Here is a 25,083-nt window from a genome sequence, read left to right on the forward strand (position 1 = left end):
ATCATCCTCCTACCCACTCTCAGGAGTGTGCTAAATACTAGTCTGAACGAACTTACTTTCTCCTAACCCTCTTTGCTATTTAATATGCTGCTTTGGTCAGAGGATAAATGTAAATGTCATGCCAAAAGGTATTGTCTGGTTGTAGGTTGCATAAAAGGAGTAAACACAAAGGAGATCCTGCCACAAAGTGATTTCTGCAAAGTCAGAGTGTGGTGAAGCCACGCACAGGTGGACAATATCTAGCTCTCTGTGCTGCTTTATTACCTTCCTTGCTGCTGCTGTTCTCTGGCAGCTGTGATTCACGCAGGCCACAGAGCACTGCATTTTCTGACAGAGACACGGCTCCAATATTCATCTGGTCTTTATCTACTAGGGCCGTCTGCCTCAGTTCTGTGGGTGCTGACTGGTCTGTGGTCACTGATTGTGATACCAACGGACATTTATCGACTTTCAAGTGCTGGGCTCTTTGACCAGCCGCATTGTTGGGTCTCAAACTAGTAGAATCCCCGTCTGAAGAGTCCGAAAACAAAGTTTCCACTTATTAGAATGTGAATAACAATACAAGCTTGACTAACTTGTACGAATTCTCTTTCCAGAGCAGCAGCCCCACATCCACAGCCCCACATCCTCCTCTCCCCCCAAACACACTGCTCCTTCCCAGCTGGTTGTGCTTTACATGTCACTGCTGTTCACATAGGGAACCACTGTCTCTCTTTTTTCTACTTTTAATTCTCTAGTATTTCTTATTTGGATTCACTCACACTCTCTATTAAACAGTCTATATTCCATAAGAGCTTTATGAATAATTAGGATTCTTCAACATATGAATTTTTTCATTAACAAAATGTATGTCTAACCAGCCATTTACTGGACGTTTAAATATGCATGGCAGTATTGTGTCCTAGAGACATGGGCTTTAAGAAAACTTACTGAATGGTACTACTTTAATTACAATGAGCCAGTCTTTCCTCAATGTATCAATATCTTCAGAATTCTTTCCTTAAGGCTTGGATAAACATCATAAATTTATTTAAGAAAGGATAGCCTTGAGTGACTAATTTTTTCCATATAAAAATAGGATAAGTCTAGGTACAAACTAGATCCAAACAGTACAGAGTGCCATGAGACAGGAAATATGTAACAAAAAATGTTGTCCTTTTTTTAAAGAATTAAGTTGTCAGATTTACACTTTTTAAGACAAGTTAAAGAAAAAAAGGTAAGAAATGTAGAAGTGAAATTTAAAGCCCGTTTCATCACAAGGGCCCCTTTATCATTTCACATCCATGAACCCTGTTTAAAACAGCAGTTCTCAATGTCATCTGAGAAGCCCTGGAGCCCCAAGTTCCCTCCATCTAGGGAGTCCATGAGGTCAAAACTATTTTCACAATAATACTGAATGCTATTTTCATTCTCATTCTCTGTTAAGTGTGCAGTGGAGGAGTTTTCCAGATACATGACAGGTGATAACATCATAGCTCTAATGGCTAATGGAATGTTTGTGTGTGCTTGTATTTTAAATCTTTCAGTTTTATTTTCTAATATACTAAACATCAATAGATACAATCCCACTTAAAAATTCTTCAGAATTCTCAATTTTTAATAGTATAAAAAGAATCCTAAACCCCAAAACTTTCAGGATTATTGTTTTAAAATATCGTGTCTACCAAATATTAAGGTAGGACTAATTACTTCCATCATTTTTAATAATCAAAGACACCACCCCTTCCACCCCACACACTGCTAATCAAAACATCCAGTTGGCTTAAGATCTTTGGGGTAGGGAAATAGCTCAGTGGTAGAGCACATGCTTAGCATGCACAAGGTCCTGGGTTCAATCCCTAGGACCTCCATTAATAAATAAATACAGAAATAAATAAATATCATCAATGTGACAGCACTAAAATAATTAAAGTGAAATATGACTGACATGTTAGCAAGTGAAGCTTTACCCTATGTAAAGGTCAGAATTCAGTTAAGCATTTTAAATCTCTGGAAAAACCTTAGAACTTAATAATCAATCTCTCAGAATCCCTAAGAAATATAGGGATTCCAAATTGAGCACTTCAGTGTCTCCCAAAATCAATAGAAACATCTGAGTCAAAGCTGACATTTTAAAAAATCTTTTTCTTATGCTTATATATTTTTTTCAATCATGGATGCCAATAATAACATCTGCCTTATTTATGTCATCTTTCAATTAAATTTGAAAAAAATGAAAGGAATTAGGAATAAGAAGACTGTACTTCATTTGAGTTAAATTTGTATTGCAAAATTTACCTGATTTGAATGTTTGTAAATTCTTCATTCCTCCTGTTTTATTAGGAACAGAATTTTTCACTCCAACTGCAGGCTGAATGGTTTTTGAAACAAACCAATTAATAATGTACATTTGATACAATCTGTAGCAATAATTCAAGGGGTGGAGGGTCTAGCTCAGTGGAAGAGTGCCTGCTTAGCAGTGCATGAGGTCCTAGGCTAAATTCCCAGTACCCTCATTAAAAAAAAAAAATCAAGATAAGAGTATAAAAGTTTTTACCTTCAAGTGAGGATGCATTTCAGTAGAATCTAAAAGCCAAAAGGGACACATAATCAATTACATGTAAATATGAAAGCCAACTATCAATTCATGCGGAGTTAGTACTGAGCGCAATCTTCATGCTTGCTTTGGAAATGAATACATTAGGTTTCGGTGTTTTGTTTTTGAGGGGCAGTTAGGACAGCAACAAGACCGAAATATGAATCCATTATAGATACTGAATAAAGAACAGGAATATAGGTTTAACAAAACATGCAGTTAAGATTTCAAAAGTACGATTATGTTTCAAATGACTTTATAACATAGAAACGTGCACATATACCAATGTGAACATGCTGCCTGAGGAGAAGAAAAGCGAGCTTTAATTAGAAGAACAAATCATGGCTCCAAGAAGACAAATGTGAAAGCTGTTGGTAAAATGCAACAGCACAGCTTTAATGCGACTGACACCATTAGACTACAAGTATTTATCATGCTCTTCAATTTGTCGTATAATTTAGGAAGTCCACAGTTGTGATGGCAGTTCATTTGAATGTGAAATTCACTTATCATCAGAGAAAGTGTGATGAATTGATCAGATTGGATACACACTTGTAGAATAATAGCTCATAAAAATATTCATTTTTTTTCCATACACACATGGGCTATTGGTATGCCTACATTTCTTGGATCCTCTAGCCATCGAAGTTTCTTGATCCACTCATGCAAGAAAGAACGTATACTGAGTTTTCAATATTGAAATCTGATGATCAAAAATAAAATTTAATTGCCACAGAATTATTAGATATTAAAAGTCTTTTATATTTCAAAACCTGTGTAGTATTCACTGAAAATAACAACTTTAACATTTATGGAATGAACCTTATTAATTTCTTTTGTTTCCTCTAAACACAAGTCTACCCTCTGAGCATGGTCTGAAGACCGGCAAAAAGGGCATCTCCTAAGCTTGTTAGAAATGCAGACCCACTGCTCAGAATGTGCACTTTTCACTGGGTGACTGAGTAAAATTTGAGAAACTCCGGTCTATACCGAGTCTGCTTCTACAGCACTTGGACTTAACTGATCCTTCTGAAATCCAGCCTCACGCGCCTCACTGTAACACTTCCCCAAAAGCTGCATCAGAAGTTGCAGACTTTCCAACAGACTCTTTACCAGGCTCCAGCTTTCCTGACCTCCCCGGAATGCACCCTGCTCTCTTCCTCTTTCCCACTCTTCTGTTGGCCTGTGAGACACCATCCTATATGGCAGCAACATGCTGAATGACACGAAGTTCCGGACATTTAAAGCTGACCACACATGCCTGTGCTCACCCACGGCAGGCACACCCAGCTCTGCGTGATCAGGTACTGCAGTCCTCACCGCCTTCCTAATGATCAGGGGGGCGGGGAAGTGGAATATTCTGCTGTGCTTCCCGGACAAGCTTTGGTGCTGGAAGAAGCTAAGCTCACTTCATACCCATCTCATTTCAAACACTCCTCTTCCTTCTTCTAAAGAACTATTCTACATTACCACCTCCTGCCAGGGACCCCCCTCCTTTTCCTTCATTTACTCCCCTCCTCCCTGCCTCTCTCATTCTTCACTCCCTCCTTCCTTTCTCCTGGTTTCCTGACTGTCCTCAGGTCAAAGAGCATCTTGAAAGAAAACTAACAACTGAGCTCCTCAAACAGCATTCTAGTTTAATCTGTTGCTGACATCTGATAAGATATACAATCTACCTCCTTTTCTCCTCTTTTTTTCCTCACTATACATTCAACAGGTGATTTTCTTTGGCTGAGAGAATATATCCAAATTCATGTTTTAAATCAACATTCTGTCAAATGACTTTTTTATAAAATACAGTGCTTACTTTCTATTTGTCCATTTAATGTATTTTTTTCTCCTTGACCTGCAGCTCCAGATAAATGATCAACATGGTTCGGTAGTTGAATCTTGGAGGTACTCTGTTAAAATTAATATTAATAATGAGTTGCATAAAGATTTCCTAATCCCTTTCTAAGAAAATGCTTGTGTTTCCTACCTTATTATTATTATTTTTTAATTTCCTACTTTAAAAGCAATTAGATTTAAAAACAAGATAAGCATATCCTAGAAACCCAAACATTTAAATAGAAAATTTCATAATACACTCTCGAGATCAAGTCTATCTTTTATCTTCAGTTGGCTTTTGACTCTGTAAACTGAGCATGGAAAGCCAGAGCAAATATTTTCACAGACAATATACTGACTTATGTGCAGACTTCAACAAAGAATTAACTTCAAAACACCTAACTCCATTTTGCATTCCTTGACAAAAGAAGAGGACTTTTTTTTAAAATACGTATTTTTACATATATAACTGAATTGCTTTGCTGTACACTTGAAACTAACATTATAAACTGACTACACTTCAATAAAAAATAAAATTAAAAATATACATATTTAACTATATTCTTTAATAAGTATACATGCTATAAATTTAAAATGTTTCTTAGGGCAGATATTGTCTTTAGTATTAAAATAACATACTTGGCATGAAAAGAAGCCTTGGAGTCTGTCATGTTGAGTATTAACAGAACACTGTGGAAACTGCTACACTTCAGTAAACAAAGGCTTAGCAGAATCTAACTATTATTTGATAAAACTTTTATTGATAGGGAAAATAGTTGAATAAGGTAGCAAATTAGAAAGAAAAACATTTATGTTTAAATTAACACCAGAAAAATTTTAAATGTAGTTATGCAGCTCTTCAAAAAAGTACCATAAGATTTACTTTAATATGGGAAGAATAAGAACACTGTTTAGTGACCATCTGCATGTGCCAGGCCCTTATGATGCACATTCTCTTTTCTACACACAACGATAATAAAAGTGATTCTAAGGACGGACCCACTTGCTGCTTCCTGGCCACTCCGAGATGCTGGAGCACCGTGATGAGCAGACGGGACCCGCTGTTCTCTCTGCCCGGAACATCCCTCCCCTGGACCTTCTTGTGACTGGCTCCTTCCTGTCCATCACCTGGCAGCTTTGGTCACACTCAGCTCTTTTCTGACTACATAAATTCCACCCTTACTCCACCCCAGTCCTAACTGCAATCTCCCCCACTGTTGTCTAACCTAAAGCTCTCCACTTTCCTTATATGAAGGACTTACTGTCCCTGAAAAACGGTTCCTGTTTACTTGTTCTTCTGTTCCTGCCACTACAGCCTAACCCCTCAACTGCTACATTCAGTGTCTAACTGCCTGATGCATAGCTGGTGTTCAAGAACAGGAATTTATTTAAGCTCAAAACATCTAAAATCCCCAGAGGGCGTCAAGTACCAAAGCACTACATACCTATCGGAGATGTCCGATAACAGCCCACCGACACTCAGCATACCCCAAATGAGAAATCCCGTGCCCACTCTAACTTTCCCATTTTATCATCCTTCAGATTTAAAAAAGTGTCCTCAACATTTTAGTAGGTCACTGGTGGCCACTGCCATCATTCTGTCTTACATTTCTATAGCACCCTTTACAACTGACAATGTGTTTTCACATTTGTTACCACATTTTTGTTCATGACACATAACCTGAGAGGTAGGTGTCAGTACCATGTTTTTGAATGAGGTCACTGACATTCAAACAAGTCAGACCAGTTTTTCCAAGATCCCACAGTGGATCAGAACCAGGATGCTACCACGTCTGCTGACTTCAAGTACAGTGCTGTGCCACTAGGCAGGAGCTGCCAAGATCCAAGGGCTCAGGCTCTTCTGACCTCTTTCCATGGCTGTCACCTTGGAATAGGTCATCACTACCCTGCACTTAGCTTCCTTCAAGTCCGGTCGCCATAAAGGTACTCAGTGTACGCTATTTTCCCTGCCCAAAATGGGCTGTCCTCAGTAAAACATCACTCAACCAAACTGCTGGTATTTTAACCCCACATATTTATTACTATTCCCCATGCTTTTGCTTCTCCTGAAATGTTCGTTGCAGATCTACCTGACAATCCAAACATAATAATACTTTCAAGTCACAGGCACTGTCTTTTCAAGGTCAAAGTGGTTAAACAAACAAAAACACTTTTTTTTTTTAATGCAACTTGTTTCTCTCTGAATCTCACTAAGAGTTTTACACATCCATTTATAACAAAGAAACAAACATCTGGTCACAGGCTGACCAAGAATAATTCATTAGTTTTCAGAAAATGTAACTTCAGAGCCCAAACCTATTCCCTGTGACTTCTAAGCCTTGGTTTTTGCACTACATATACCCATTTCATTAGGTGAGTCTGGAAAATTAACAGAAGTGCACTCTGCAGTGGTATGACATGTAGCGTGGAATGATTTTACTAAGTGTAGGTTAAAAATATGAGGGAAAAATTTTGCTGGGCAAATGCAAAAGTGAGAAAGTAAAGTCAAAACATCCCTCCATTTATGTTTTAACATCATGCAATGCTTATATTTGAAAATAATAATAATAGAAGACAGTACCTCAGAATCCCAGGATGGTTCCACACCTTCCTTTTCTCCTAATCCTAATGCTGAGGCTGCACCTACAAAATGCAGTCACAGATACATTAATGAGAACACGTACCACTGGGAAGTTTAAATACGTATATAAGTCTATCTCCATTCATGACTATGTCAATAAAATAAAGTGGCAGGAAAGAATTTCAGAGGGTTGAAGCATTTTCTGGAAGAAAACTTGGTCATAGTTGGGATATTTATGAAGAAAGGTGGCAAAAGAAAAACACTTAAAAGAAATGGTTATCATCTTTGGATATACACACTTCAGATTGTTTACATTAGTTTATTTTTTTTTAATGGAGGTACTGGGAATTGAACCCAGGACCTCGTGCATGCTAAGCATGTGATCTACCACTGAGTTATACCCTCCTTCCTCCAACCATACTAGCTTTTAAGCATAGAAGAAAATCCACAGATGTACACTAGCTTACCACCTTTGTCATTTTTGTGTGCTCCATCAATAGAAATCAATTTTTTATGATTTGCTTGCTCCTTTAGAACACTTTTAATAGTCCGAGTGCCATTCTCTTTTCCCCCAGTTTTTGGCTTAGCTGCTTCTTCCTATAAAGCAAAACAAAATGTAACAAAAATCCAACTTCAGAAAATATCATATTCCTACACTTGGTCATTCAATCAATCAGTCAGGAAGACAACATATATTTACTGTATCCATCAGAACCTAGGCATTATCCTGGGAGAAGCTGGCAATATATATAAAAGATTCTGCTCTATATTCTAGGAGAGGTAGAGACACATGAAAATGAATCAACACAGACAAGTATCATTCAACAGCTCTACAACTGAAGTGAAGAGATACAGTAAAGGCACAAAGGAGAGAAGAGATTTGTTGCATGTCAGTAGCTCCGGGAACGCTGGGAAGGCCAGACTGTGTCTTAAAAGACAGACCCGTTGCAAAGAGCGGATGTGAAGGGGATTCTAAACAGGGCAGCCGGAGCCGAAGGTCGAGGTGTGAAACAGCATGAGAAGTCACATGGAAAACTAGAACTCAGTTACTGGGGACAGAATGGAGAGACAAAATTTGCTAGATTAAATATAAGACATCACTTCATTAATTTAAATGTGAGGATTTCTAAAAAAAGAAATAACTTCAAGTTAAAACTAACTTCCATAGGGAACTATATTCAATATCTCGTAAAAAAAAATTTAATGGAAAAGAAAAAAAGAATTTAGATATATACACATATATGTATAACCAAATCACTTTACTGCACACCTGTAACTCATACAATATTGTACATCAACTACATATCAATTAAAAAAAACTTCTATAGCCAAAAAGAAAAAAGGTGAGGATCAAATTTTCTTTCCATTGTTCAAAAAATCAGCTATATGTCCTTCAGAAGAGTCTGAGCATTTTCCATGACCTGACTTTTCCTTCTCTTAATTTGAATTTGAGATTATTTCCATCATAATTTGTACATAGAGCTCCTGCTCTCATGTGACCCCACTACTTCTGCTGTGCTTGTGTAATAATCTCTCTCATTTTGACGCTCATTTATCTTTATATTAATCTTGTCCTTATTAAATGAATCCTTCCCCTTTGTACTCCTGCCCATCTTCATACTCGTCCAGCTGTTCTTTTCAGCTGCTTTCTTATTCTTTCCTTTCTTAATGGCACAGTTGAGAACTGTTTATTGCCACCAACTTTTACAAATCTCAGTTCTGCACATGTGCCTCTCTTGTTATCACAGTTTTCTATTGTGATCTTGAGGACTTCCATTTCTGTGTAGGATCATTTTCATCCCCATGAGAATAAGGGGGACGGTATTTGAAAAAGCACAGGAAGAAAAAGTTAAAAATAAAACGACTTACCTCTGTAACACCAAGGACTGCTGAAGACGTGAGAGGTTCCGGTGCTGGGAAGGCAGGATGAGAAAAGCCTGGAACTTCGGTTGATGGTTGGGGAAAGGTTGTAACCACATCTTCATTTTTATTATCAGAATTATTGTCCTCAAAGGAGGTGCTAGCTCCTGGTTTCAAAACACCATCTTTTGCCTCTGCTGTAGTGAAAACAAGGTATGGTAGATGAAATTATCTATAATTTCTAGTCAGTGAAAACACAAGAAGGACACTCTTCAAATAACTCACTGTTTATCATGGGTTCTTGCCAGGCCTGAATTGGGTTTGTGAACCTTGGATGCCAGACTTTCTAGAGAAGAAAATAACAGCTTTAAGAACAACAAATATGAAATTGAATAAAATAATTATAACATTCCCCATTCATAGATGATCTAACACAAAGAGCACTGGCTTTGGAGTCATTCAGATATGGATTCAAATCCTGGTTCTGACCTTTACCAACCTACATCTTCTCATGGGGGTGAGGATTATGAGAGATGATCTCAGGAGTCCCAAAATGTTACTTTCCTTACCCCTCATTGATTACTATACAAACACTATGGTATCCATTAGATGACTTTCTTGAACAAAATGATCTAGAACAAAAACTTGTCCCTGACAGTTTTGAGTCCTATTGAAAAAACTAACATTAAGAAATTTAAAGGAATTTTTCTATTTTGAAATGTGCTTGCATGATTTATATATGTGTGAATGATCTCTCATGGGGGAAATATGAGAGTTTACTTTTTAGCAGTATCTTATTTGGATGAGTTAGAACAGCAAACAGTATAAGCTACTTCTATTCCATTTGCCAAAAAGCTAAAGACAAATGATTGTTTAAATTCAGCTACTTCTAAGAAAGAGGAATTAAAAACAAAAGTAATTCTGAAGGGCAATGACTCATGAGTGAAAGCCACACACATAGTAAACAGAAAGCTGTAACTAAATACGTTCACAGAGGCAGAGTGAGATGGACTGAAAGAACAGACACTGAAGAAGTGTTTTCTGCAAAGAAATATTAGGTTTGGGGCAAATCATTAAAAAAAAAACTGGGGGAGGAGGAAGAAAAGAAAACATGAGACATGACTAGTCAAGTACAAACTTAAGGCAAGAAAAAAAGGAAAATGTAAGTATAACAAGGTATGTGGAGAAATATATATATTTCAGCATTTATATATAATAGATCAGTGATGTATCAGTATTGTTAGGGACATACTATCAATGAAAGCCTCTGTTTTACCTTTTTATTATGTGAAAATATATAAATTATATATGCAATTATATATATTGTTCTTCAGCAAATTTTTAAAGATATCAAAATATATGATATATAAAATATATATATAAAACAAAGGCCTTTGTTCATAGTATATCCCCAATAATGCTGACCTGTATTACTCTACAACTGTTTGCTTGTAAACACTACTATAAGTAAGAGTTAAATTTTGTTACTATAAGTCACTCAGTTGAACATGGTCGTCTCTCACTACCTGAATGCTGTAAATTATTATCAGAGAGAGAGAGAGAAATAGATTTTAAAAAGTTTCTAACACATCAACTTTCCAGAGAAAGAACTGGTAATCAGGATTCTAAGGAGAATATATAGCTTGAAAAGATATATTTAATGGAACATGAGATGGGGCTAAAAAGAAGGTTAAAAAGTTTTCATCTCAAATTCTAATCTCACAATTGGTGGATACTGAAAAACAGACTGTAACCTTTTCCTAGTTATCATATACTTCTTATCTATTTCCTCGGCATTTATGACATATTTCCTCTCATAACAACTGAACTTTTACAACCTAAACAAAGGGAATAGAAATTTAAGTCATATTTCTGGAATTCAAATAGATTTCATTATGACATAGTGAGCTTATTATATTACCTGTCCCATCAAATAGATTTCATTATGATAGAATGTACATGTTATATTATCTGCAACATGATACAGAATTCCATGTCTCTTCATGCATTCACATTCAAAAAATACTAAAATGCTTCTTACATTTAAGACCTTATTCTAGGTGCTCCAGGAAATGCACAATTACGTTTCCTACTCTCTAGCGGCGTATACTGATACAGGGGCTATAAAATGAATATGTAAATAACTATACTACAAAATGTCTGAAACTTGAAATTTTAGAATGGGACACAAAGACTGGACATACTTTTTAAAACTATAATACAAAAGAATTCTGAAGTAGGTTTCATCATGTGGTTGTTATTAAGAGTCTACTTTGAAAGCCGGTTGTTATTTTAGGGAAAACATGTATTCTTCAATTAGATGAAGAGTTTTGAATAAACTCTTAATGGGATAATTTAGGAAACACAGAGGAATCTCTTTATAATATGGGTTTTGAGAAACAGAATTTTAATTTCTAAATTTCTATAATTTAAACTATTATTTTAGTCTTAATGCAGAACCAAAGATAGAAATAAAGTAAAAAAAAAAAAAAAATCTTTCCTAAAAAACTCTATGCTACCAAAATAAAAAGTGTCCAAGGGGGGGGGGGGGAAGACACATGCCACGAAGTTTTGGAACTGAAAGGCCCCAGGAAGAGCCCATGCTTATCACAGTAAGTAGCTGTGTGCACTGAAGGTGTCCCTGAGGCACAAGTATTATACAAGTGCCGTCAGTGTGGTTTAAAAGTCAAAGAACCCCTATCCTTGGCCAAGCTTCACACTTCCTCTATCGTGGGAAACCTTTTCACAGCACAGTTTTCCTGTCACTATATATTTTCTGGTCCATTTTGCTTCAGCCTCATCTTCAGTATTTACCAAAGTAAAAACAGAAAAAAAAAATCAACCTGTCATATTTTTATAAAATGGTTTACTCTGACCAACTTTCCAACACAAACATAGAACAATGATAGGCAGACCACTGCTAAATTTTAAGAGTAAATATTACACAAAACTAAATTCAGAGCAGAAAAATTAATTTCACAAGAGAGCACTTTACCTTGGGAGCAAGATCTGCGTCATCATCTGATGGAGGCCATGAATCATCAATACCAGGTATGGATGAAACACTTTGGAGCAAAAATACACATCAAAAATGAGTGAGTTCATTTCTTTAAACAAACAAAAGTCTATGCTGAGGGATAAGAAAGCAGATTTGGGAGCCAGGCTGCCTGATGGTCAAGTCACAGGTCAACTACTTGTTAACCATGGAATCATGGGTCAACTAGTCAACCTCCTTGAACTACAGTTGCCTAATTAACTAGAAGTAAGGTACAGCAGCACAGCTACTCTGCAAAGCTGTTGCGGTGACTATATGAGATAACAAATGTGAAGTGCACAACAGCGTGTCTAACCCAGAGTAGGACACTCAACAAACCTTGTTTCTTTTCTCTGTGTTCCCTTAGTCACCATATAATTTTTAAAAATCCACAAAATCCTACCTGCTTACAGAGAGATCTTCAAACCTTGGTGCAAACTTAACCCTTAAAATCTCAATTAAAGAGAAAAGTAAAATAGATTTTGTATCAGCAATAGAAAAATACAGAATATTAAAAGTATAAGACCAATGTTTTGTTAAAAAGCATTCCTTTGGGACCACACCTGGAGACTACACACTCGAGTGAATATTGAGTATACTCCTGGTGGGTAATTAATGCATAAAACCCACTTCCCCTCCTTTACATTTATTAAAAAAAAAAAAGGTATTTATCAAAATTTAGTATCTTAAAGTGAACTGCTGCTTACAAGGACCAAAATCCCAACCAAACTTTATAAGACTCACAAAAAAATGACAATCACTAGTAGAATCAGTATCATAAACTGACAATGACAAACTTACATAGCATGGTGTTTCTGGACGATACCCATGAGACAAACCAACCCTGCCATTTGGCTTTGTCAGACTCGTGTTATCTGGGCACAGTCATCCCTATTCACTCACATATGGTCTAGGGCTGTTTTCACACTGCAATGGCAGACATGAGTAGATGTGACAGACACCACATGGCCTAAAATATTGACTCTCTGGCCCTTTATAGAAAAAGCTTGTGCATCCCTGCTTTGTGTCATAACCAGGAAACCCTAAGACTCAAATCAAATTTTCTTACTCTTCTCAACACTCTTCAGTGAATCCGTGCATCTGCCATTGCTGGCTCCCAGCTCGACAACCATGTCTTCTTCATTGTCCTTGCTGGACAACTGCAACTTTTCTTGGGTATTTTCTGCCCCAGTATGTGAAGAAGGTAAATTCTCAGCTGCAAAAAGAGAAATGATTATTCTGTGGTCATCACAGTAACTACATCTCCTTCCCCAGTGGCTGGTTTAGGAATGAGCATGTGATGTAACCCAGCCAGTGAGATGCTAGGGGAAGTCTACCGGAAGCTTCTCTGTTTTCTTCCTCGTTAACAGAAAACATGCAGAGAGAAGCAGCCCTCCTCACCTACGGATACTGTCATGTGAGAAGATGATGCTTGGGGCTGCTGCCAATCAGCAGACCAGGAAAGGCGACATCAAACACCAGCAGCCTCACTGCTGAAGGAGGGACAGCATCTGGGATCCTGATGACATCACCGAACCTTCTAAACAACCCTGGTTCCTGTTGCTGTAGCCATTGTTACTTAGGTCTCCTATTATTATTTGCAGCTAAAAGCATTCTGACAAATTTCCTAAGGTCTACAGCAGACCTCCTCCTTCCTATAGTACTAGAAATGCTGTCAGAAGCGTGCCTGAGCTAGCTAGTCACCTCGTTCCCAACCATTCCTACAGCATCCTTTTTGCACCAACAAAATGAAAGTCATAGATCCTGCAAAGTTCACCGGCACATCTTAGCGTTTGCACTGCTGTCCTTTCTGCCAAATGTAATCTTGAAAGATGCTCTGCCCACCAAACACTGCCCTTCTGCCTCCTTCCCTGGCAAACTTCTACATGCTCTGCATGCTTACCTGACATCCTACCCACTTTTAAAACACTCCCTTCCTCACCATGGACTTAAAGTATCTGGTACATATTAAATATCAATAAAAAATACATAAAGACAGTTACAAAGTCCTAGTGGGCTCTGGGACACAGTAAGCACAGAATAAAGTCAAGTCAATCATAAAAATGGTGATGACAGAAACAAGCTCCTGGAGGCCAGGAGCTGTGCTTTTGACCTGTTTGCATTCTGTAACGTCAGAGTGGTGCTTAGTACCTAAAACACACTTGACAGTCATCTGTCAAGTGGGTGAATTCACAGATAAGAATGTTTTCTTTGACAATCCTGTTTTAAAAAAAAAATACAGACACTAACCAGGGACAACTCTATTGTGTTATGAGCACCTTGAAGACCAAAACTCTGTCTATTCCATGTTTGTATTTCCTGCACCAGACGTTCTTTGCTTGATCGAGGTGTACTAAGTTTAAGGTGCCTTCACACAGTTCAGACCGAACAGCAAGCGAGGGGTCACATCTAGGCAACACAGTCATTTTTTGGTTTTTGTTTTTTTATGTGAAGCCCTTCTGTGCTTTTATTGCAATTTGTTGAGTCCTGAGTTCTGCTATTTGAGTATTTATTATGACAACCCTTTAACTAATGGCAACAAAGAATCTTGTCCTCACAAAATTATAGTTTCAAGACAAGTATCCCCCCAAAAAGGAAGAAAACATCTCACTCTCATGAAGTCAACATATTGCATTCTGTCTGCACTTATGAGGAATGAAATTGGTAACCGAGTGAGACCTTGTTGGTACAATGATGCAAAAAGTAACCAGCGCTTCTCAACAAGGCACTGCTTTTCTGACTTATGAGCTATCACTAGGTATCTTTAAAAAACAACCTCTTATTAGTATGCTGCACACTGGCCCAGTTGTGCAGTTCTAATTGTTGGCCATTTGTTTATAGCATCAGGAAGGCACTGCTGAGTTCCATTTTAAAGGCAGTAACTTTTTTAGTGAGATTAATCACTATGCAATAACTAGCATTCATTTACCCAATGTAATCCATTCGCTATAAAAACTAAAGATCCAGTTCTATAACAAGGCCAACTTGTTATAATGTTAGAGGAAAAGTACAACAAAGTTAAAAAAAGTTTTTCTTATTTACACAAAGATATAATATGGGATTTCAGGAGCTATGATTAAATAAATTAATTTCTTTTCAGACAGTATTGTCTCAGATTTTAAATTACCTACAATTAACTTCTTAGGTAATTCTGAATATTAGACCATTAAGAAAAACTTAATTAAAAAATAAAAACATACATGAAATTTACACACTGGCTTTTTTCACTGCTCTTTCATTATCCAAAGTTCCTCACTCTTACTTCCTTATCTATGGTAGGACCAACAAGAGTAACTTATTACCAGAACTCTGTCCCAGATCGCTATTTTGAGAGGGAGTATTTGGTATCTTTCCTTCTCTGTAGTCGACAATCAGCTGGTAAATGCTATATATGAAATAATGTGATAAATAAATATTACTACTTGAATACTAATATGAAAAACAATTACCAAATATATTAAATTCTTAGATTATTTCAGATAATATCAGAGATATCAAAACTTCAATTGTCCCATATACTTCAAATTTGTACAATCTACAAACATTTAAATTTAGCATGTATAATTAAAGAAGAAAAAAAAGTAAAGTGAAGTGTCATGAACTGAGGGCAGTACAGCTCAGCAAGTTATCTAGAGTGAGCCTGACATATGGAAAGTGTCTCGAACTCAGAAGTCCCAGCTCTATAACCAACAGCTATTTGTTCCTAGAAAAGTTGCTTCTCTTCAGCTCAGAGTCTTCCTTTATAAAACTGGGATCTTACTGTCTTCTTAGGCAGTTAGTTATTAATACTCATAAGAGTATTACAAAGTTTTAATGAGATAATGTATCCCCCAGATGCTCAGAGAAAGTGTGGAAGAATGGAATAATTTGTTCTTGAACTTTAATGCAGGAACTACTTGAGAATCCCAAATAAAACCCAATGTGTGTTTCTTTCACAGGTGTAATATTTAAATGTGGCAGTTTTCAGGAAAATGTTACAAATTATGGTGATTAGCTGTTCTTCATGGTTTATAATTCAGGGCACCTCAGCTACTATATAATTTGTAGCTAAATTTATTTATAAATATGTGACCTCATACAAGCATATGTATGAGAACTAAACAAGCTGTCACACTGAAGTTTACGTGTCGATCACCATGAAGACCACGGAAACTGGATCAGCACAGGCATCCCGGGAGCAGAGGTCAATCGTGACCCGACTGCAGGACCAGTTTCTTTTTCCTTTTCTTCTTTTAAAATTTTATTAAAGGTCTTTAGAGAGCAACGTCCAGACCCCAGACTCAGCTGCCAAGGAGATCCTGTTAAAACCAGTTTTAGTACCAACACTGCAGCAACAGAATCAAGGGAAACAAGAGAATGATTAGAATGCCCTCACCCTGCCCCAATGCCTTGTGGGAGAGGATTGTCACTGTGATCTCAGGGAATCCCTTAGGCTCTTGGAAAATTCAAAAGGAAGATTATAGAAGAAAGTCCCCAAAGGAAAATACAGGATTTTCTGCTCAACTAAACATTTCAAGACCCAAAGAATTAGTTAGAAAAATCAGATATGTGACATTATTTGTGCCCCCAATGCACAGGGGTTACACTGGAATGCAATGGAGAACAGTAGGATCCCTAAGGATAAAGGTCTTACAAACCCTGAGATAAAGAACCCTGTGCCCACTGCTCCATCTCACTAGTCTGGCCTTTTGCTGGTTTCCAGCTGATGATGTGGAGAGTCTCACTGCCATCCCCAAAGTGCCTGCTCCCAACTAGGAACTCTCACCTGTCACATAACAAGTAACAGTTAGGTCATTTCCAACCTCAGTTAAGAGATAATTGGCATTTCAATGTAAACACTTACTGTTCAAACCCATTAGAATAAGCATATTGTTCAGCAGACATTCCGTGTGAATCTTGAGAATAGGGACTAACACCTTCCTGAAGAAGTAACTTGACTATGTCCGGTGAGTCATGAAATACAGCAAGTATGAGCGCTGATCTAAAATAAAAAAGAGATAACTTCACCCTTAGGAACTGAGTTAGCTTCACTTAAACAGTTAATTTGATCTATTTTACCAAGTTAATATCCTGCCCACCCCTGGAGAACTGACAATTTACATGTTCGAGTGCTCATCTTTGCGAATGACCTCCAAGGCCAAAATGGAAGGACAAAAAAGAAGCCTCCTGTCCTAGTTGGGTAGCACACAGTAGAAGTTGCTAATTTAAAGTCCTCTGATGGACAGGAAAGGATGCTGAGGTCACTTGTCTGAAGTAGGTAAAGATTTAAACAAAGGATTCCCCATTTCTTCCCTCATCTGAAATATAATACTTTAAAATCAGCTAGAGGTCAGGTAAGGAGAAGTTGTTTGCAGGCTGAAAACAGTAATATGAATAAAGATGGAAGCAAAACTAGTCACGGCTGCAGTTAACCACGCTGAGAAGCATGTGCCCGGCCCTAACCTGAATAGTGTACGTGTGGTCTTAGGCACAGCCACCCTCGAAGGATGTACTAAGACCCTCCTTTACGTGTCAGGATACATATTTGTTGATAAGTCATGTCCCCCAGGTAACACACCTGGCCAGCAGGAGAGCTGGGAATTCAACCTCGTCTGACTCTAAAGCCCAGCTCTTTCCTCTTTATCACCCACCAATGACTTGTCTTCTTTAAAGGGAATGTTTATTCAATAATTAGAGCTATTTTTCTTCCTTCTACCATTATCAATTAAAAATAAAAACATCAAAATGTACTAGAAATGAAAAAGGATAAAAACTGATGAGCCCACAGTATCTGGTAATAGTTACTCACTTAGTGATACTCACTTAGTGATAACCTAATAACATCAGTATCCTTCAAAGAAAGTAATTTAAAGCAGAGTCATCCAAAAGACAAAACAAACTCCTCTTTGTTTAATATGCATCTTTTAAGACAAAAATATATACCAAGAAGAGGTTTAAAAAAATATAAAAGAGTGAAGAAACTCAACACTGTCTCATAAGGTAAATTAAAATTAAAGTCCATACTAATAAAACTAAAATGAAATCCCTGAACTGTTGTAAGATCACATGACCAAGAAAATCAGGTTGCAAATGACATCAGTCACTATTACAAAGGAAGATGAATCCTGCTGCATACTGTTCTTTGTGACACCAGGCAGAATAATTGCTTTTCTACCTAACTGATGATGTGTTGATTCTAAGTTAATCCTCTTCTTATTAAGTTAATCTTTCTGATTGGCTGTTATTACTCTAGAACAACATTAAGGTTTAAAAAAAACAGAGAGAGAGAGAACAAACTACTGTACCTTTGCACGTTGTCAACTGCATGTACATTTGCCCCATTCTCTATCAAAAATTTGACCATTTCCTTTTTGTTCTCCTTGACAGCGAGTAAAAATGGTGTCAAATTACTCTGTAAAACAGCAAAAACAGTTGATAATGTACAAAATTACATATAAATTTCAAAACTGAATTTAAAAACTTAAGTCTCTGAACTTAAACATATACTATAAAGTAAATAACAAGCAGCCCCTCCCTCTTTGCCCCTCTGTGCTCCTTCCCTTTAAAAGGCTCCTCCTTGACCTCTTCAAAAGTTTACCTCTGAAGTCATTCTCTGAAACTCACTTAAGACATTTGCTGGTTCCAAGAAACTTTGCTTCTATCGCAGTGTCTATCAGGCATTCTGTAGTTACCTTACTGCTCAATGACTACTTCTGACACTCTAAACACTGCTCCAGAGAGAACCATTTAGCTACTGAATCAAGCATTTTTAAGGAGCCATGCTGAGGAGAAAGATACCATACTGTCTGCAACATGCATAACCTATCCAATTACAACTATGACTAATCTCATAAAGCTTGCAGACATTCCAATGAGAATATGATTATTCGCATGTAAAGAAAAAGGTTTTCTTAAACCAACTTATAAATTCTAATTTGAAAAATTCCATCCCACTCTTAAGGGATTATTATAAAATATGAAATAGACTATAAATTAATATAGAGTGTCTTTAAAATCTTGAAATATTTATCAAAATATATTATACAACAGGAATTGTAAATTCAAATGCTTACAGAGGCAACGTAGGTGACCTGAGTAAGTGAAGGTCCAGGGTGAGGACAGCAAACTGGAGAACACATGTCCCACTGGGAAGGGGCCACCTCTGCAGGGCAGTCTGCTAGGAGCCTGGGCTCAAGGGGGACCAGATTTGATTCTTCAGGAGAAGTTCTGCAATGCAGATTTCTGCACAAGTCTCCCAAATTTTAAATGTTGACTCAATGTGTGGGGACAAACTGAACATATCCAGGGCCATGTTTAGTCTATAGCCCACTTGTGTTTTTATGTTTGCTGTGTTTCCAAACAGTTCGGTATAAATCAAGTATTTGTATGTAAAACCTTGCCTTTCTTTAGTATCATATGTCTTACACACAAAAACACTGGGCCCCAACATGTAATAAAAATTGTGATTAAGACTCATAATACCCACTTCAAGAATTTTTCCAATGCCTACTAAAACTACAATCTATCTGTGTCAAATTCTCCCTGTTAATCAAATGTATAATTAGGGTTAAGGATTAAGAGGTATAAACAATCAGGCATAAAATAAGCTACAAGGATGTATTGTACATCATGGAGAATAGAGCCAATAGTTTATAACTATAAGTGGAGCATAACATTTAAAAATTTGTGAATCACTAAACTGTATAACTGTAACATATAACATAGTACATCGACTATACCTCAATTAAAAAAAAATAAGATATTGTAAAATAAATACATTAAAAAAGGCTTATAATACCCCCTTCAAGAATTTTTCCAATGCCTACTAAAACTACAATCTACCTGTATCTAATTCTGCCTAATTGTTAATCAAATGGATACTTAGTTCATAAGCTGGCCAAAACTAAATTATTAAAACAATTCCAATTTGTTACTAATGTCATGTGTTTTGATGTTTAAAACTGCCATCTTGCATGGTGTACTTAAATATAATTGAATACAACTCATTCATAAAAAAGAATGAAATGATGCCATTTGCAGCAACATGGAAGGACCTAGGGATTCTCATACTGAGTGAGGTCAGTCAGAGAATGAAAGGCAAATCCCATAGGGTGTCACTTGACACGTGGGCTCTAATAAATGATGCAAATGAGCTTATCGACAAAACAGAAATGGACTCACAGACATAGAAAACAAACTGACAGTTACCAAAGGGGGCAGGGGGTGGAGGAGGAATAAATTAGAAGTTTTGGACTAGCAGACACAAACTACTATATATAAAATAGATGAACAACAAGGTCCTACTGTATATACTACAGGGAACTATACTCAATATCCTGTAGTAAACCATAATGGAAAAGAATATAAAAAAAACCATATATATATATATAAAACTGAATCACTTTACTGTACACCAGAAATTAACACAACACTGTAAATCAACTAGACTTTAATTAAAAAAAAAAAACCCGTCATCTTGATTATGCTAGGGCTCAGCAAATCTAACAGATATATTGCAAGAATCTGTCACACAGCTTTAACCAAAAGGAGGCTCATGATCTCCTATTATTGCAATCAGAAAAACCCTGTTGACCTAATGACCTGGATGGGAACAAAAGATGCAAAATCTTTAAAGGGTCCAACTATACTTATTAAATCATGCACCACAAGCAAATTTCTAAGACTGTCTGAGTGCCACTGAATGATCAGTGGTTAGAAGGAAAAAGGAGCTATTCCTCAAGCCAATAGATATTGCCAGTAATATTCAAATAAACTCCTCAATCACAGAAGGAGAGACGGATAAAATCAGGCTAACATGGCTGGAAAGGAGAGCACTGAAAGAAGCAGCATCTATCAAACTCCCGCTCTTCCAGAAATGTGTTAGTTTTGAGATCTGTGAATTTACATGTATTACACCTATCCATTAAATAGTCTTTAACCAAGTGTTGTATCAGAATCTCAGGGAAGTATTTCTAAATACCTGTGTCCAGACTTTAGTAGATTTATTCAATCAAAATCTTCAGGGGAGAGCCAGGAGAAAAAGCAAGAGGACCAGCTTTGCCATCACTTGCTCCCCACCTACAGCCACAGCCCCACAGGGGAGCTACACCAGGCTGAGCACGGAAGACCCCAAGGTGTACATGGAGGGCCATGTGGCCACCAGCACAAGCGAATGCCCCTGCTGGCTGGCAAACATGACCTGACCTCACTTGCCCAAATTCTAGAACCTGGGATCCTGGGGTGTTCAGGCCTGTGGCTTGCTGCCTCCCCTGCGCAGGTGCAGCCACCCAGCTCCCCCTGCTGGGTACTGGGTTCCTTCCTCCTCCCACCCATCCCCAGTAGCACCCCTGCCCCTGCAGGCAGCCAGCCCTTGCCATCAGTTCACTCCCCGCAAGCCTTCATCTTCTGTAGGCACTGAGCCTACCACCCACTCCCAGGCACTTCCTAATGGGAAGTTGTTCCTTCTGGGGTAGAAGTGCAGCTGGGAGACAGAGCTCTGCCCTTTCTGTGGGCACTACCTCTGGCCCCTGGCCTTGGCTTTGGAGTTGCTTCCATGGTAACAGGGCCTGATGTATTGCACTCAGTATATATACATATTATTATAAATAAAACACTTGTAGCTGGAAAAGACCTTGTATTTCAAATATCTTGTAAATAAAGTTAGTTGAGCTATACCTTGTCTATCGCCTCGATATTTGCATTATGGCAAAGCAGCTGTGTTGCAATTGACATGCTCTCTTCCAAGATGGCATAATGGAGAGCAGTGTTTTGACTGCCATCCTCAAGATTTGGGTTAGCACCGTGTTCCAGCAGGATACCGGCACATCTCTTGTTCAGGGATTGTACAGCCTGTTGGTATCATGCCAAGAAACAGACTGTAAGTGCCAGGCATTCCAAGTTAACATTCCCCAAGTTCCATCAGTTTGTTATATTTAAAACAGATAAGTTAATTTTTATTCTAAGTAATTAAATCGAATCCATCTCACGTGGACACGGTTGGCAGCTACATACCCTGATGAGAGCTGTCGTCCTTTCCTTGTCACAAGCATTCAGATCACAATTGAACTGGATAAGGAGAGCCACCACTGCTGGACAGCCGCTGATGCAGGCTACGTGTAGCGGAGTCCTGCGAACATGAGAGGACTGCTTAGGAAATTAGAGCATACTAGTTCAAAGATACAATTACTCATGTAATTGTAAACATTCAACAGCATGCTATTCCTACCCCTTTAAAACTAACATTTAGTCTTCTTATCTTAGTTCTTTCTATGGAGAAAGAACAATATTTATTAGCTCTTATTACTCACCACTTTAATGGAAGAACAACCTGTTTGAATAGAAAGGGCATGCCGTTGAGATTCGGCTCAACTTGGGTCTGACTTCTCCTTTAACACTGTCCCTTATTAGCTGTCACTTAGCCTGTCTGTGCCTCCTTGTCCTCATCAACAAGACGGGCACGAAGTAGTAGTTATCTTACAGGGCGCCGCTGTGTTGCTTAAATGAAAAACTATACAGAGTGTCTGGCAGTTCCTTGCACAAAATAACAGCTCAAACATTGTTAGATAATGTTATAATTGTTACCGTTACTATTTTACAAAGACAGCATTTCAATTAAGTAAAATGGTAGTATATCTACTTTGCTGCTGCAAGGATGAGAGACAACACTGTACTTCAATGATTCTAACATGTTCATTTTCTCACACTTCAACATCTCTGACATGGGAAGGCAATTTAAAATTCTTGTCTTACAACCATAGTTGGCAGCTCCTCCCAGGTCCGCACCACCGTCCCGCCACTGTTACCTGTCGTTCTTGTCTCTGCTGTCTATAGCATTTTTCTTACGTGACAGCAACTTCCGCAATTTTTCATCATAGCCTAAATATGCAGCTCTGTGGAGCTTTGGTAGCTCACTCTTATCGATGATGTACGAAGGCTCAGGACGCTCAAGATTCCTGAAGCCCACCCAGCTCATGAACTTAATCACTTTCTTCATGATCTGGCCTTTCGCCTTCTGACACCGCTCACTTCCCTCCTGGCCTCTTGCCACCTCCCGATCTCAGCGCTAGCGCTATGGAAAAGCCACAGAGATCTCGCTGCCACACCTCGGCTGCGAAGCTCAGAGGCTTGGAATGTTTCGTCCGGAACACTTGTAGCCTAGCAACAGAACTGACCCTCAACTGTCCCTCAACTGTCGCTCCAGAGCCAGTGTCCCTGCACGTGTGCACAGAGGCCCGGAGGCCCAGTGTGCCCCGTGTGCACGTGGGAGCCTAAGCCATTTCAAATCTCTGCAATGGCTTGTGGGCCAGTTTAGATTCCTTTCAAATGTCGGTGCTAGGTGGCTGAGCGTTTTGGGGCATTTCCAGAAGTGAGGCTTGCCCCTGAGAAAGTCATGTTTGTATGTGACTGTGGTTAGAGTGGGGTGGAACTACAGGATGCTGAAGGCCTAGTTCCCCAGAGAGCTCCCCACCAAAAACCTCTCCATCTCCTTATCCCTCAGTGTATTCCTTTCTGCATCCCTCTGGGCCCCAGCCAGTCTCCCTGGAATTTAGCAGGTGCAAACAGCAGGAAGCTGTTTTCATGGTTTCAGAGATTGTGGCAATGTGCATCATTAAGTACAAACTTGAGAAACCAACACACGCTCTCCAGATGAAATGAAAATGTGTTTCTGCTTGTCTGCTGACCCTGCTCTGTGGCTCAGCCTTATGTTACATGCTTTCTTCACTTTTATTTTATTTTTTGCTTTTATTTCCATCAATTAAATCTTTAATCAATCCAAGATTTATTTAGGAGCATGGTATAACATTTGAGAACTTTTTAACCATGTAACTACAAAAGCACCACGTCAGTGACTCAGCGAGGCCACGCTGCTGGCTAACCGCTTGCAGGAGAGGTGGAAGGCAGGGCAGGCCTATTCTCCCTGCCTGGCTCCGTCCTTCCTCCCGCAGCTGGCTAATTATGGCTTCTGGCCCTGAAACCTGCAGGGGGCGCACCAGCCCCTCCTAAGTGGCCGACACTCCCAGAAGCTGGTCTTGAGTGGACAGGACCTGGCAAGTGCTTTAAAGCTGACTCTCTCAGGGGCACTTCTGTGCCCACTCCTATAGCGGCGGGCAGGAGGGGATCAGTCAATTATCATGATCAATTATTAATGTATCCATATCATTTTAAATTTCATAATCAGAGTACATAAAGAGACCTTTGGAGGTAATCCAGTACAGCACCCTCTGAAAAGAGTGTTTTTTCTAAATATACTAGTGTGAGGAAATTCACACTTTCCTGAGGAGTCCTGTGATCTCACAGGACATTCACACACGCAGACAAAAACACCCATGACACATGGGCTCGGGGAGATGATGCAGGCTTGGGGAGATGTTGTGGCCTTCGGGAGATGTGGGCTTGGATAGATGATGCGGGCTTGGGACATGATGTCGGCTTGGGGAGATGATATGGGCTTGGGGAGATGTGGTCTCAGGTACATGACTGGGCTCGGGGAGATAATGCGGACTCGGGGAGTTGTGGGCTCAGAGAGATGTCTCGGGCCAGGGGACATGATGAGGTCTTGGGGAGATGACATGAGCTCGCAGACATTTTTCTGGTTTGTGGACATGACTTGGGCTTGCTGACATGATGCGGGCTCTGGGACATGATGCCGACTCGTGGACACAAGGGCTCAGGGAGATGATGTAGGCTTGGGGAGATGATGTGGGCTTGGGCAAATGTGGGCTTGGGGAGAGAATGCAGGCTTGGGGAGATGATTTGGTTTCATGGACATGACGCTGGCTCAGGGAGATGATGGGGCCTGGAGGAGATGATGTGTGCTCGGGAACATGATGTCACCTTGGAGACACGATGTGGGCTTGGGGAGATGTGAGCCAGGGAGATGATGCTGTCTTGGGAAGATGATGTTGGCTTGAGGAGATGTGGGCTTGGGGACATGCTGTGGGCTCGGCGAGATGATGCGGGCTCAGTAGATCGTGTGTGCCTGGGGACACGATGTGGCCTCGGGGACATAATGTGGGCTTGGAGAGATGTGGGATGAGGAGATTATGCTGATTGGGGAGATGATGCGGGCTTGGGGAGATGTGGGCTCCAGGAGATAAAGCAGGCTCAGGGAGTTGTGGGTTTGGAGAGATGTCTCGGGCCAGGGGAGATGACGCGGTCTCAGGGAGATGACGTGGCCTCGCGGACATGATGTGGGCTTGGGGACATGATGTGAGCTTGGGGAGATGT

The 25,083-nt window shown here is 39.0% G+C and overlaps 2 protein-coding genes across 2 annotated transcripts in view; both read right to left on the reverse strand.

The window, feature by feature from the left end:
- The window catches only part of LOC135319361 (ankyrin repeat domain-containing protein 26-like), a 46,598-nt gene extending 23,749 nt beyond the window's left edge, over positions 1–22,849 (reverse strand). Inside the window, 6 exon segments of the mRNA XM_064479248.1 lie at positions 11,839–11,908; positions 16,721–16,858; positions 18,162–18,268; positions 21,532–21,705; positions 21,868–21,982; positions 22,659–22,849. Coding sequence (XP_064335318.1) covers positions 11,839–11,908; positions 16,721–16,858; positions 18,162–18,268; positions 21,532–21,705; positions 21,868–21,982; positions 22,659–22,849 — 795 coding nt within the window.
- On the reverse strand, positions 4,320–9,252 carry LOC116151740 (ankyrin repeat domain-containing protein 26-like). The gene is made up of 5 exons (XM_064479409.1): positions 9,129–9,252; positions 8,853–9,040; positions 7,454–7,580; positions 6,984–7,045; positions 4,320–4,476 (listed from the first exon to the last, which is right to left on the reverse strand). Exons 1-5 carry the CDS (start codon positions 9,136–9,138, stop codon positions 4,363–4,365), a joined length of 501 nt encoding a protein of 166 aa, XP_064335479.1. The 5' UTR covers positions 9,139–9,252; the 3' UTR covers positions 4,320–4,362.
- Positions 22,850–25,083: the final 2,234 nt, after the last annotated feature.

The sequence above is a fragment of the Camelus dromedarius genome, chromosome 26 (genome assembly GCF_036321535.1).
Source record: "Camelus dromedarius isolate mCamDro1 chromosome 26, mCamDro1.pat, whole genome shotgun sequence".
Taxonomy (NCBI): domain Eukaryota; kingdom Metazoa; phylum Chordata; class Mammalia; order Artiodactyla; family Camelidae; genus Camelus; species Camelus dromedarius.